At 44.4% G+C, this 14,603-nt stretch overlaps 1 protein-coding gene across 1 annotated transcript in view; it reads right to left on the reverse strand.

Moving 5' to 3' along the window:
• Positions 1 to 504: 504 nt before the first annotated feature.
• The window catches only part of LOC119655708, a 69,708-nt gene continuing 55,609 nt past the window's right edge, over positions 505 to 14,603 (reverse strand). Inside the window, exons 3-5 of the mRNA XM_038061729.1 lie at positions 9,135 to 9,282; positions 8,554 to 9,052; positions 505 to 1,031 (exon numbers count right to left, since the gene is read on the reverse strand). Coding sequence (XP_037917657.1) covers positions 760 to 1,031; positions 8,554 to 9,052; positions 9,135 to 9,282 — 919 coding nt within the window. The 3' untranslated portion in view covers positions 505 to 759. The remainder of the gene's footprint in view (positions 1,032 to 8,553; positions 9,053 to 9,134; positions 9,283 to 14,603) is intronic.

Genomic DNA, 14,603 nt, shown 5'->3' on the forward strand with positions numbered 1-14,603 from the left:
CACTAGTGCTTTCGATGTTCTGACAATAGTCCAGCCAAGACCGCCTCTTGGCGGTCCTGATGGCCGACTTGTATTATACTTCTTCAGGCAGTCCTTGTATGGCTGCCAGTATTTTTGCCTGTAGCAGATGTTGAAGATTTCTCTGATCAGCTTCCTGAGTGTAGAGAGATTTTCATTCCACCACGGTGGCAGGGTCTTTTTGCTGTACTTAGTAGGGCACGAGACTTTAAAGGCGGTATCAAATGCCTTCTCCAGAGCCCCGACCTTTGACTCCAGTTCGTCTGTCGTGCCAATCCTACCAATATGCGTACCGGAGAGTTTGTTCTTAATTACCTGACCAAACCTTCTCCAGTCGATCCTCCTGGGGTCTCTAAAGGGCTTGGAGACCTCTGCGGCGAGATCTAGACTGAAGAAGTTTTTGGAATGCTGTAAAAAATCGTATGCGCATCATTCATCGAAACACACACAAAGGAATTCTTGAACAATACTAATAAAAATATTAGATTAAAAGTAAATATCTGACTTTATTATAATCACATAAAAGGATATATTTTCGCACATTTTTAGATAATATATCAATGAGTATTCTCAAAGCCTTAGATTACGCATGTCGCGAGACTAACAAATAATATACAAACATTTCAATAAATACTTTAGCGGCATATCAAATTTTTGCTTTGCATTATCTCTAATATGCAAGCTAAACTTAATATTTACTTTTAACACAATTTCCAATCTTTAATGACAATTCATCTATTTTTAATTTCGTATCTTCAGCTGGCAAAGATCGTTTATGGTTGTATTCCATTGTCCGTTAGCGCATCTGAATACGTTAAAAGGCTCCAAGTGGGTAGGAATTTCGTAGTTTCGATTACACTTGATTCGACATATGCTTCCATCTGGAATCCGGAATTCAGGATTTTGAAGATCAATGGCGTCCGGATCGTGGTTATACTGACATGAAAACCGTCCGTTGTCAGGAATAGCAAGGAAAGTGCATGTGTTGCGTTGCTGTTGACTATCATCAATGACTGAAAAAGAGATAGGTGGAAATTCTGATTGGTTTGTAGCTTAGAGTGTTGTAGAGTGAAATAATGGGTTGGTAGGAATCACTCCTTCCTCCTGACCAAGAAAAGGAAACGCCAAATATATTCGTTTCCGAAAAGTTAAGGAAGGATTTTCCTAAGACGTTCGGATGAGAAAAAAGCAGATAATAAATAGCATTGCGTCACTGAACAACTGTATTGCAACTAACCTTTGCAATACAGTTGTTCAAACCAGATCGGGAGAGCGTGTCGGCCATTCCAAATCGCCTGTAATTGAGATAAGGCGCTCAGGAAAGTGTTCCCTCAAAACAGCCATGGATGCTCTTGAAGTGTGTGTTGTCGCACCGTCTTGTTGGAACCAAGTGTCCCCCAAATCCAAATTTTCTAGCCGTGGGAAAAAAAATTCTGTAGCATGTTTACATACCGGTCCGAATTCACTGTCACTGTAACCTCATTTTCCTCAAAAAACTAGGGACCAATAATTCCAGCTGAGGAAATTGCACACCACACTGTTACTTTGGGTGAATGCAAAGGCTTTTGATGCAATTCTCGAGGGTTAGTGTCAGCCCAGTAGCGCATGTTTTGTTTGTTAACCGACCTACAAGACGAAATGCACGCTGTGTTGCAATAACCGAACATCCGCTTGAAAAGTAAACCTCAACGGCAAAGGCACGCTCCTCACTATTCGAACGCATGATGGTGACTGAATCGTGTCGGGAAAAACTTTACAGTATCCCCTCTTGAACGAGACCACTAGCGCTCCGCTATGACATCAACTAACTGAGTGGCGCGCATTTTAAAAAAGGAAGTTATGCTGCCGAACCCTGTATTTTCCACCTTGATGGGAACAAAAAGAAGGGTGTCTAGTGGAACTATCTTCGCCTTGTCAAAAATCGCTTTAGGTGTCCTTTTGTAGACTTGATTCCGGCCTCCCATGAGCCACCAAAGTGAGGAAAAGCCACAGGAATTAGCTTCCACGAGATAGCGTCCTTGGCCGATCTTTTGTTGATTTCATTGGTGGAGGATTCAATCGCTTCTGCGAGGTTTTACTCCATTCTATTGTCTATTCCAATAAAATTTGATCCATGATCACTGTAGATCTCCCTACAAACTCCTTTTCGGCTGGTAAACCCCTTAAAGCAGCTAGAAATGCTTCAGTTGTCATGTCGCAAACAAATTTCTGATGGATTGCCTTTGTTTATTATCGTCGCTCCACGGCCCTTTGGTATCCGTGTTTTGAAGGGACATGAAGGGAACTGCATTATCTACGCCACAATATGTGAAGGCATTCGTAGGGTTTATACGAACCGCAGGTAGGTCTCTCATCAGTGTATTTTTGTTTGAGGTGTGCAGTAGGTTAAACTTCGATGGAGCTGACTCCGAATAATTTTTTGATCGTTAATTATCCAGCATCTCATACGCAGGTAGTTCCGTATAAGTAGAAGACCTCTATACATTGTCTACTTGGGTGCATCTCTTATAATTAGAAAAGTGACGTGTTGGTGTTGTGGAAGGAGAATGGGATATTTTGCGTCTTCCGAGATATCTGCATTTTGGAGTCTACCACCAACTCTTTTCATTTAAAAAAGGGTGGAGTTGTTTTAGCCTGCCCTTAAAGGGATTACCCTTTTTCAACAGCTCGATTTCTTCTTTGAATCCTGTTGGTTGGAGAAGCCAAATGATTCTGTTGAAAGCTTGATTGAAACCATCTGAGGTACGCCTGCCCTTTTTTCTTCCCTCGAGGAAGTCTCAGGTTATTAAAGAATCTAAAGCAGATTGCAATTATTCCTATTAGAGTTTTAAATTCGGAGTAGCTTTTTAAATTTGTGGCTCAGCTATGGACGTCAAGAGTGTTGATGTTTTCTATAGTGACTGACGCTTTTGTTACTATCGCTGAGATATATCCATTCTGGGCCAGTCCACCAAAGTCTATGGTTTAGCAATTTCCAGTGGGTGATGCCTCTGGATGCGCAATTAGCTGGATTATCCTTATCAACGAACGTCTCAAATCTAAAATTTACCGCAATGTCGTCCGTCTAGCTGCTTTCTATGGTTCTGAGTGTTGGCCGACTATAAAAGACAATGAACGGCGTCTTGCGGTAATGGAGACGAAGATGCTACGTTGGACTAGTGGCGTCACACGTTTAGATCACATCTGAAATGAGGATATCCGCGATCGTTATGGGGTAGCACCGATCGTTGAAAAGTTGCGAGAGAGGCGTCTTGGATGGTATGGTCACGCAATTCGTGCCAACGAGAATTCACTTGCCAAGATTGGTCTGAACATCGAAGTCGATGGTAAACGACCAAAAGACAGACCTAAACAACGGTGGCTAGATACGCTAGATGGGGATTTGAAAGCCTCGAGATTGCACCCAGATCAGGCATTCGATAGAGCCAAATGGCGAAGCCGATCACGACGAGCCGACCCCACTTGTAAACGGGACAAAGGCTGAAGAAAAAGAAGAAGATCCTTAGATCTGATGTGACTCCATTTCCAATTTCTTCTCATTTTCTGGATCTTGGACATCCTATTAGCAACATAAGTTTCCATTGAAGAGGGTTTTTTTTAGATAGCAGTCCTAGAATTATGCTGGAGTCACTCCAACAATAGATTTCGTTGCAACTTATATCCGACGATGAATTTGCTTGATGCATCAATTCGGCTCTATTTAGTTCGGGTTTGGGAAGCGATATCTTTGCCTTTAGTCTCGGGGTTGATGTCGTTAGTAATGACTCTAGTAAGCCGATTCTGAGCCATCACAAAATCCATGTAGTTCTATTTGGAATTTATCAGTGTGAAATCCTAATGTTTTCCAGTGCCGGGAGATCAGCCTCTAATTGCTCCCAATCTTGCAGGATTTCATTTGCTGGAGATTCATCTCAATCTGCTCCGGCTTTTCAGACCTGTTGTATTAGCAGCTAAGCTTTTACGGTTACGGTGGCTAGCTATTGAAGCGGATCATAAATCGTCGCTACGTTAGCCAGTAACCTATTCTTTGTTAAATTCGTTGATTTGTCGAAATTCGTTATCTTAAATTGGAACTCGTTTCTGCTTGGGTTCCAAATTACACCCAAAGTCTTGGTTTGGGTGTCTTCATGGATCTCAAGAGGTCCAAATTCCCAATTTTTATGTGGGATCTTAGAAAGAAGTTCTGGACCATTATTTGTCCACTTGCGTAGATTGAAACCACCACATTGAACAACTCTATTATTTCTTGATAGAGCTGAACAGCGGCTTCTTTGGTGTCGGCTCGGGCCATTAAATCGTCGACGTAGAAAACTCTTTGTAAAATCTCTGCAGCAATCGGATATCTTTTATCTTCGTCCTTGGCAAGTTGTATCATTGCTCGTACTGTGGAAATGTGGTTGAGGCCGTACTTGGGGAAACAATGACGAGGCAACATATTTTCCTCACCTTGCTCAGCTTCTGAACAGTAGTCAATACATATCGCAAAGTGTCCGCTCTTAGAATTTGTCTAACTAAAAATACCGAACGAAACCATGCTGGCTAGGCTTGAAACCTCAACATGCAACCTAATCCGACTTCACTTTGTTTTGGGAATAAACTGAGAAGCGCTCCTAACTGTATTTTAGGCACCAATTTTTTTATTTCCTTAAAGGGTTCAAGGAATAAAATTGATTGCAGCATGTCGAAGTTTGCCGGTCATTCAAATCAAACAGTCCTCAATGGACCAAAGGACTTCCACAAAGCATGTTTATCGGGAAATGTCTGGAGCTATCGCTTTCTATCCTGCCCAATTAACATCCTTTGTTTTCAACGCTTGGTTATTTTGTACGTGGTATGTGGTCTTTTTCCATTTGGTTACCAGTTTAGACTCTGTCTGGCTACGGGGTTTTTGGGCCTTTGTAAAGTTTGATCAATATAGTGCTATTTCTGTATTTTAATTTTCACTTTATACACCTATCGGTTCTTCCTTTGGCTCCTACGATAGCTCCGCAGTTGTTATCCCTCTTGGGAAGAATATCGTACCTTACAATTCACATTGCCTAAGTTGCAGAAAGTAGGGAGAAATCGTCAGGAACTTCTTTTGCGATTGCTCATCTCTAGCTAGAACCAGGTTACAAGGACTAGGGGAACAGTTATTTATGGGCCTGAAGGGGATCTCTATGGTTCTGAGTGTTGGCCGACCATAAAAGACAATGAACGGCGTCTCGCGGTAATGGAGACGAAGATGCTACGTTGGACTAGTGGCGTCACACGTTTAGATCACATCCGAAATGAGGATATCCGCGATCGTTATGGGGTTGCACCGATCGTGGAAAAGTTGCGAGAGAGGCGTCTTCGATGGTATGGTCACGCAATTCGTGCAAACGAGAATTCACTTGCAAAGATTGGTCTGAACATCGAAGTCGATGGTAAACGACCAAAAGGCAGACCTAAGCAACGGTGGCTTGATACGCTGGATGGGGATTTGAAACCCTCGAGATTGCACCCAGATCAGGCATTCGATAGAGCCAAATGGCGAAGCCGATCACGACGAGCCGACCCCGCTTGTGAACGGGACAAAGGCTGAAGAAAAAGAAGAAGAAGGGGATCTCTAGTTGCAGAGTGAGAAAGCTTCTTCCCTTGCCCTTCACACAGCAGTCATGATCTTTGGAGTTTTTAGCATAAAACTCGCGCACCACACCACAGCGTTTATTGGGCTTCTCGAAGCAGCAGACTTGGCCCACAAGCTGAACACTTTCTTGTTATATTCAGGATTTCCAAACATATAATCCTCCTAAGGTCATTCTAATTAGTTTGAGTCTACTGTCTATGTCAATTTCAGTTTCATCAGTTTGTTGGTTAAGCTCCCCATGTAGTTAGATTTTTCTATGTCTGCTTTTGGGCCATGATTAACTGCCATTGGATTCGTGTTACCTATATCAATCCTTAGCCATGGCTCATGTGGTACTTTAGCCTTGTGTTGTGTAACAGTTGGGCTGAAAAGTTCGTAGGTTAACACAGACATTTTTGTTTTTGATAAAATTTAATTTTATTATTCAATATGGTTGCCTTCGATGGCGATACAACAATTATAGCTGTCATTTTTATGGTACGATTTGTCTTTAGCCCCAAAATAGGGCTCAGTTTCGGCGGTTACCTTTTCATCAGCGTTATATTTCTTTTCAGTGAGCATTCGCTTGAGGTCTGAGAACAGGAAAAGTTTCTGTGGCCAGATCTGGAGGATATTTCAAGTATGACAGAGGATGAAAAAGGTAGGGGCTAAAAAGCACCTGGGCTCGACGGAATACCCATTATGGCTTAGAAGCCGGCGATAAAAGCAAGACCGGAGTGATTCATTCCCACTTTTAGTACCTGTTTGGAAGAGGGCACCTCCTCGGCTCAGTGGAAAAGGCTAATGATGGTGCTACTACCAAAGAGTGGAGAGCCATCGTCGTATCATCCTATTTGTTTGCTGGACAGTATGGGAAAATTGCTGGAGCGCATTGTATGCAACAGGGGGATACGAACCCATGCGCACAAAGGATTGCTTAAACCTCACCAAAAAGAACCTCCGAATCATAGTGGGAATTCTCACTGGTCATTGTCGGCTGAACTACCACCTAGGGAAGCTAGGGATATCTACGGACACTGCCTGCAGGTTCTGTGAGGAGGAGGACGAAACCTCTATGCACGTCCTGGGACAGTGTCCGGCACTTGTGCAAAGTAGGTCTATACATCTGGGAGAACACTTAATACCAGATGTAAAGCTGAAACTTTTGGAAGTGGGGAACATACTAAAGTTCCTAACGGTTACAGGCCTGCTTGAGATACTATGATCAACAGGTACACTATAACCAGTAAAAGGGGCACAATAGTTCTTCAAGGACGCGGTGCGACTTTCCCTTAACAGAAAAAAAATCAACGCAGTAGTCAATCTGAAGAGGAAGCAATTAGATGGAAGGCGGTACCAAAAAATGCTGTGACATCATCACTCTCGACGGGAGGGACGCTTTAAACTCAGCGCAATGGCAGCATATAATAAGATCCTTAAACCAGAAATTATTTCGTGGATAGAACGCTCCTCTATAACACCGACGACATAGGCTCAGTTGAATACTTGATAACCGGCGGAGTACCTCAAGTATTAGTGCTGGGTCCACTGCTCTGGAACGTGATGTACGACCATGTGCTACGCATCAAACTCCGGCAACAAACTAACCTCATCGGCTATGCAGACGACATCGCAATTGTTATAGTAGACAAACACTTGGAGGATATTATTTGGGGATGTTAGACATCGGTTAGGTTGATTAAAGGATTGGTTGGTTTCACATGGACTGGAGTTGGTGGAACACAAAACTGAGGCTATTCTAGTCAGCAGCTGTAAACTGAAAGTAATTCTACGATTTCGTGTTGGACAGCAAGTGATAGAGTCCAAGCCTTTCATCAAATACCCCGGAGTTATGTAGGATCATCGATCGTTTTTTGTTCCACCAACTCCAATCCATGTGAAACCAACATGTGACATCATTGCCCAATATTGGAGGATCCAAACAACCGATGAGGCTGTTGCTACCGAGAGTGTGTTCATCCATTTTACGATACGCAGCACCAGTTTGGACATAAGCCTTAATGTTCAGGCGTATAGGAGAACATTATTTTCAGTATGTCGTCTGAGTGTGTCAAGAGTCGCCAACGTATTCCGAACAACATTCAACGAAGCAACTTTCTTAGTCGCAGGAATGGTACCCATTGTTATTTTGACTGATGAGATACGAGGACTATACAACTGGGAAACACGCGGTGACCATAATGCCGAGGATCGATGACGAGAAGAGAGAGCGGTCACAATCAGGGTATAGCAGGAATATTGGGATAATTCTCACAAGGGAAGGTGGACGCACAGGTTGATTCGAAATATCCAGCCTTAGATTATGCGCAGCCATGGAGATGTCCACTATCATTTGTCCCAGTTTCTAACTGGGCATGGTGGATACCGTAGGTATTTGCATCGTTTTGGACATGAAGATGTTCCCCTTTTGTCCTTAGTGTCTAAACGAATACGAGGACCCAAAGTACATACTCTTCGTATGTCCGAGATTTGCAAGTGAGAGGGAACAACTTCAACTTCTTGTGACAAGACCCTTACAAATGGAGCCGATTATTGCGCAAATGCTCGAATTCCAAGAAGTGTGGAAAGCAGCTAGTGGCACCATAAGCTGTACTCAGGAGGAGCTTTGAAGGCCAGAGAATTTATGAAAAAGCGGCAGGGAGAGAGCAATTTTCTCCGTAGAAGTAAGCTGGCAGGGCTTTAACCCGCTCCACGATGTAATGTCTTTAGATAGCTCCGCGGGGTATAGCAGGTGAGGAGAGGTGCTTTTAAAGTCTCACATTGTGGCTTTCGATGCTTTGCGCTTCTATAAAAAAATGCAGACAGACAGACGGGTCGACAGACATTGAATCGATTCTAATAAGGTTTCGTTTCACACAAAACTTTAAAAAGTTCGTTCGTAGAAGTAACTTTTGTTTTCATTTTATTTTCTTCGTAATACTCACCACACTCTGGCTCGTCACCTTCCCATTTCAATTCGTCACTGCACACTATTGGCCTCCTATGACTCAAACGTCCTTTCTTGCATACAAAGAAACACTTTGAACCCCATATGGATCCTATATCACATTTTACTCGAACATTCGGATTCTGTGGATAATACCGTCCACATTGTTGAACGACCACTTTGTACCGCAGTAGACAGGTTTTCTCATGGCGACCACTCCGTTTATTTCGAATCCTGCCATGAAGGGAGTGTGCTCCATGCGGTAACAGAAAATTGAAATCCTTGCCAAAAAGAGTCTCCAATTGGTAAGCCGAGTTTGACACAAGCCTATTTCGGCAGGATATTAGCCGAGGTGGTTCGATCATAACTCCGTCGAGCCCTCTTTCGGCTATAAGGACTTTTTCCGTAGGACATCGAACACAATCAATGGAGCGGTGATGTCCTAGACGTCGGAATTGACCGTGGTCCCGATAAATGCGGTGCGGAAGATGATGGACCTGTGAATTGATTTAAAACAGTAGATTGAGTTGGAATGCTTTACAGTGTATTTCCAGGATCTAACTGATGAAGGATACTTACTGTTGTGTCTACTCGAGAAATATACATTTTTGTTAGATTATGATCAGGGCCCACATGAACAGGTCCTCCTTTATGTTGTGGTGGAATATAAACGGATCCGGTTTGAATGGTTTTGAGCCCATATTCTGTTTTCGTTTGTGGCGGAATGCTAGAATAATCAAAATAAAAAAGACTTCATTTAAAAAATACAAGGAAGTTATGCATGCGGCATCTTGTTTGTTGGATTTTGGTGAGTCATAATTCCTTGTAGCGGAGCGAGCAATTGGCGTGTCAAACGCATCCAAATGCGAATCGCGAGTCCCACAAACAATTTACAGTGGAAGTAGAATATCCCGCTTGGTCCCGTAATTTTCACACTAAATAATGATGGAGGATTCCGATCCTCCAGACTCACTGCCATCCGATCCTACTTTCACAGACCATATTCCCTCCGACATCGAAAACATCCCACCCTTACCGCAGCTAGTCAATATATTAGAGAACAGCAGATCCTCTGCAAGACTAGTCTCGAAAAGACAAAACAAAAAAAAAAGACAGAAATAATAGGAATATCCCCCTTGCCCTCCAAGAAGGGTAAACCTGAATCTCTCTGTTCTTTAGAGACAAATTGTCTCGAGAATGTGCGCCCCTTCAACCTCCCCAAGAGGAAGACAGGAAGCAATTCCTCCAACTTCTGCCAATAGCGAATAGAGCTGCGCTACAGGCCGGTAAGGTACCCCCCGCAATATGTTCCCCTCAAAAATTAATCCCCCCTATACAACACTCAGCACTCGTACTCGGAGTATGTTGACATCGTACAAAATAAAAATGGCAATTTTCGGGATGATGTACACATCTTTCGGAAACTAAAATTAAATACTCAGGGCATAATCGAAATAAAAAAAATCGGCAAAGCAAGGTTGGAAATCTGGTTCAAAAACGCAAATGAAGCAATTAATTTCATTATCCATCCCCCTATTCTCGATGCAGAGCTCGAAGCCTCCATTCCCCTGAACAGCACCGTCAAACTCGGTATGATACATGACATTCTTCTCGACTTAAATGGTCCGGAACTGATAGATATAATAAAGACTGACCTCCCAATACTCCGAGTTGAAAGAATCTCTCGGTATAGCCAGGAAAACTCCTCAGTGCCTACCCAGACAAGAATAATGAAAATAACTTCACGGTACAACTCTACCCTTTCAAATCAAACTGGGCTATTGTATAAGGAAAGTTGAATACTACTTTCCAAAAATTAAACAATGTACAAATTGTGCCAGATTAGGATACAAAGAAATGGTGTAAATCTCCCCAACGATGCTTTCAATGTGGTTCCTCCCTAGCCTGCACTCCAGCCTGCAATGCAACACTGCGCATCCTCTGCAACAGCAGTGATGACGTATATCCTCCCCCGACGAATTGGAATCCACATTCGGTTTGGCCCTTAAAAACGCCTCATTCAAAGAAACTCCCAACAACTTGAAACTAAAATATTGGTGGAATGATTCGCTAACGGCCCTTTACAAAAAAAAAAATAGAAGCCCTTAAACAATATCGACAATTGCGTTCCTACCAAAACTTTTTTGCCCTTCAATCCGTCTGCCTAGTCAAAAAAACCTCATGGGAGCTAACTACTGAGAGGCTAATAAAGCCCCTATCAACGATCTATGGGACCTGGCCAACGCCATCAGGAAGAAAAGGCAGCCTCCGACCCTGATAGAAAACTGGAGCCCTCAACTCTCCGTGAGCTTCCTGAACCACCTTAAATCTCCTAACAAACGATTCTATTTACACCCCTACTTACTTTCACCCGCTAGCTCAGTTCCCATTAACATAGATGAGCTGTCCGCCATCTACAGAAAAAAAGCAAGAAAATCCGCACAAGGTACGAACAGAATTACATAAAAAGTAATTTCTTGCATTGACTCCACTCAAAAAAATAAGCTGTTGGTCCAAAAACTACATCCCGGATGAATGGAGGAAAGCCAAAATTGTCCCGATTTTGAAACCTGGAAAATCCCAAGAAAACCCTTCCAACTTGGGACCCATCGCCCTAGTAAACTCCCCCATAAAAATCATAAATAATGTAAGTCTTGATAGGCTCACCACCCACATTTTCTCAATGAAAGCCATACCGTTCCACTCGTATGCATTCCAAAAAATAAATCCACTGGAGACTGCCTCAGCAACTTAATAAATACCATAGAGCACTTCAAATCTCTCAAAACTATTCCTATCGCAATTGTCATAGACTTCACATGCGCTTTTGATCTCGTAGATACAGAAACCTGGGTTCACAACGGTCTCCCACAAGGGAACTATCTAAGCCCCACTCTTTTCAATATATACACGGCAGCCCTTCACTCTATAACAAACAATCAAAATTACCTCTTCCAATTCGCAGACGACTGCTTTCTTTTGTCAAATGGCAAAAACCTCCCTTCCGCGATACGCAATTTGCAGCTTCTCTTTTATAAATTCACGGCGATCGCTAAGGATTTGAAGCTGAATTTCAAGCCAGCTAAATCTAAATTAATTGTCTTCAACCGTACTCGAAGGCACTCCATACAACTAAAAATTGACTAACAACCCATACAAAACGAGACCACGTCAAATATCTCGGTGTCAAAATCACAAACACTCTAACCACAAACCCACACTACTGCCAGAAACTACATGAGTTCAGTCTGAGCAAAGAGATAGTCCAATATCTTACAAACTTCAACTCCAACCGTTACCCGCAAAAAGGCTTCACTATCTTTCGGGCACTTACTAGATCGAAAACAGAATACTCCACACCTCTAAACCTTAACATCCCCAATTACACTCTTGACAAAGTCGAAGCTCTCCACCGTGGCCAAATAAAACGGATTCTTAATCTCCCCAGATCCACACCCAACCATGTCGTCTACGCACTTGCCGATGAGTTCCCACTACAGCAGCGCCAAGTTCTCCACTCCCTCAAATCTCTTATGAAATCTAGCTCACAGTGAAAACAACTACCATCCCCAGCAAAGCGCCTCCATCCATGGCAAAGCCCTCCTTAGATTCAAAGATCTCATCGACCAAATACAATTGGCTTCTCAACCCACAAAACCCAGTAACCTAGCAGTGGAGAACGACCCTCTCCCCAGCTCAGAAACACCTGAAAATCTCCAAACCTACTACAAGAGCCTAATAGAAAACTTCGAAAAAGAAAACTACAGTGTCATCTTCACAGATGCTACCAAAACGGAAAATAACACCACCTGTGCCTTCGTTAACTTCGACCGCTCCCAAACACATGCGGCCAGGATAAACCCAAACTCCTCAACGACGGCCGCAGAACTAATGGCCATTCGTATGGCTATCCTCGGCCTACAACCTCATTCAGAAAACCCAATTGCCATCTTCACAGATAGTAAAACAGCGTGCGCTAAACTTAACGCCCACTACACTTCAGACACAGTGGTTCAGGACATTTTCACCCCCCCCCCACAAACTAAAGGCACTTTCTTTTAAAATATCTTTAACATCCTCCCCGAGGGTATACCCGTTCTTGACTATTGCGGCCCGCTCCCTTGCACACGATGCGCTGGTACCTTTTCCATGGAGAACATTCTGAAAATTATAAAAAAAAACGACGAAACAACAGACAAGGAGGAAGAGCTGGGTGCGTTTGGGCGGAGCACAAAGATGCGCCGTTCACCGCAGCGACCAGTGAAAGAGGCAACGAGGGCTGATATACCCGATGAGACACTGGGGCGCCCAAATAAAGAGGAAGCCTCATCAAGTGGTGCGACTGACCGTGCGGGGATGGCAACTCCATTACCTTGCAGTGCCCCTGTCCTGGAAGTAAGCTCAGTGAGAAACGCTAGTCCTGAGCAGATGGATTTGGACACAAATCGAGTGGAAATGCATTCGACCGTCCTCGCTAGAGCCGAAGAGGAAAGGCTCATCCGAAAGTGCGCAGCAGTGGTGAAACGTATGCGGTCGGCAACGTTCCTTCAGAGAAACGTCAGCAAAGGCGTCAAAAACGGGCTGATGGAACTGGAGGAACTACTGGACCGCATTTCCTTTTATAGACGCACGTGGAGAGCAGCGGAAGACGATTGTAGAGCAGAAACAGTCGCACTCCCCGCTGAGAATGCTGCTTGCGTCAAACGGACCGCAGATAGCCCTCTGCAAAGTGAACAGGGGAAAAAGCGGAAAGAGGACGACGTGCCTGAAGGAGACTTTATCGAAGTAGTCTCCAAGGCCCAAAAAAAGAAGGCGAAAAAGTATAAAAAGAAACAACGGACTCCGGCGCCAGAGACACGTCTGTCCAAAAACAAGGAGGCTGCCAACCCAAAGCCAGTAACGGAAAAAACGAGGAAACGAAGAAGGACTAGATCGTCGGCTCTGCTCATTAAGCCGACGGAAGGCAAGACATTTGCGGAAGTCCTTAGTGAAATCCGCTACAGGATGAAACCCGAGGAGAACGGAGCAGAGGTGTCTTCGATACGGAAAACGAGGAGTGATGGAGTTCTCGTCGAACTGGGCCCAAAGACGACCGACAAGAGCACGTTCTGCGAAGCGGTCAAGGGGCTATTGGGGGAGAAGGCCCTTGTTTCCAGCCTAGAACCCATGTGCTCTCTGGAAATACGGGATCTTGACTGCCTCACAGAAAAGGTCGAAGTAGAGGAGGCGCTAAGGCGTGAATGTCCAGAGGTAACCAATGCCCGGGTAGGTATTACCTCTGTAAATGCTCGAGGCCAAAAACTTGCCGTGGTGGATGTCCTCGAGCAATATGCGAGGAAACTCCTTAACAGCGGGAGAATCAAAATCGGATGGGTAGTATGCAGGGTACGAATGCGGATAGTCCCCACCAAGTGCTACAGGTGTCTGGACTATGGACACACGTCAGCAGCTTGCAAGGGTCCGGACAGGAGGACAGCATGCCGGAGATGCGGCCAAGCGGGTCATCAAGCGAAGACTTGCAAGGAAAGCGAGAGTTGTGTTCTCTGCAGGGATCGTGGCGCATCTGGCGAAAGCGTCGCACACACTGCGGGCTCGGGACGGTGTCCGATCTTCAGGGCGGAATTGGAGAGGGCTAGGGTGCGAACGCCATGATCCGCATTTTGCAAATTAACATGCACCGGAGTGCAACCGCTCACCAGTTGCTAGCGCAGTTCGCTGCGGAAGTAAATGCTGATCTAGTGCTGATTAGCGAGCAATACCGAAACAAGGACCCGTCCTCATGGTATCTCGACTTATCGGGCACCGCTGCCATCTGGGTTCGGGACGACGTTCGACTTCGTGTTCTTGCCGAAGGCCGGGGGGACGGATTTGCCTGGATCCGGTGTTTAGGGATAACGTTTTTTAGCGTTTACCTGACGCCGAATGAGTCGATTCCGGACTTTCAACGCCGGCTTGATGCTCTGGAGGACGCCGTTTCGAACACGGAGGGACGAATCCTGGTTGGCGGTGATTTTAATGCCAGGGCTCTTGAATGGGGCATGCCTCAAT

Source organism: Hermetia illucens, chromosome 4 (assembly GCF_905115235.1).
Source record: "Hermetia illucens chromosome 4, iHerIll2.2.curated.20191125, whole genome shotgun sequence".
In the NCBI taxonomy this organism is placed as follows: domain Eukaryota; kingdom Metazoa; phylum Arthropoda; class Insecta; order Diptera; family Stratiomyidae; genus Hermetia; species Hermetia illucens.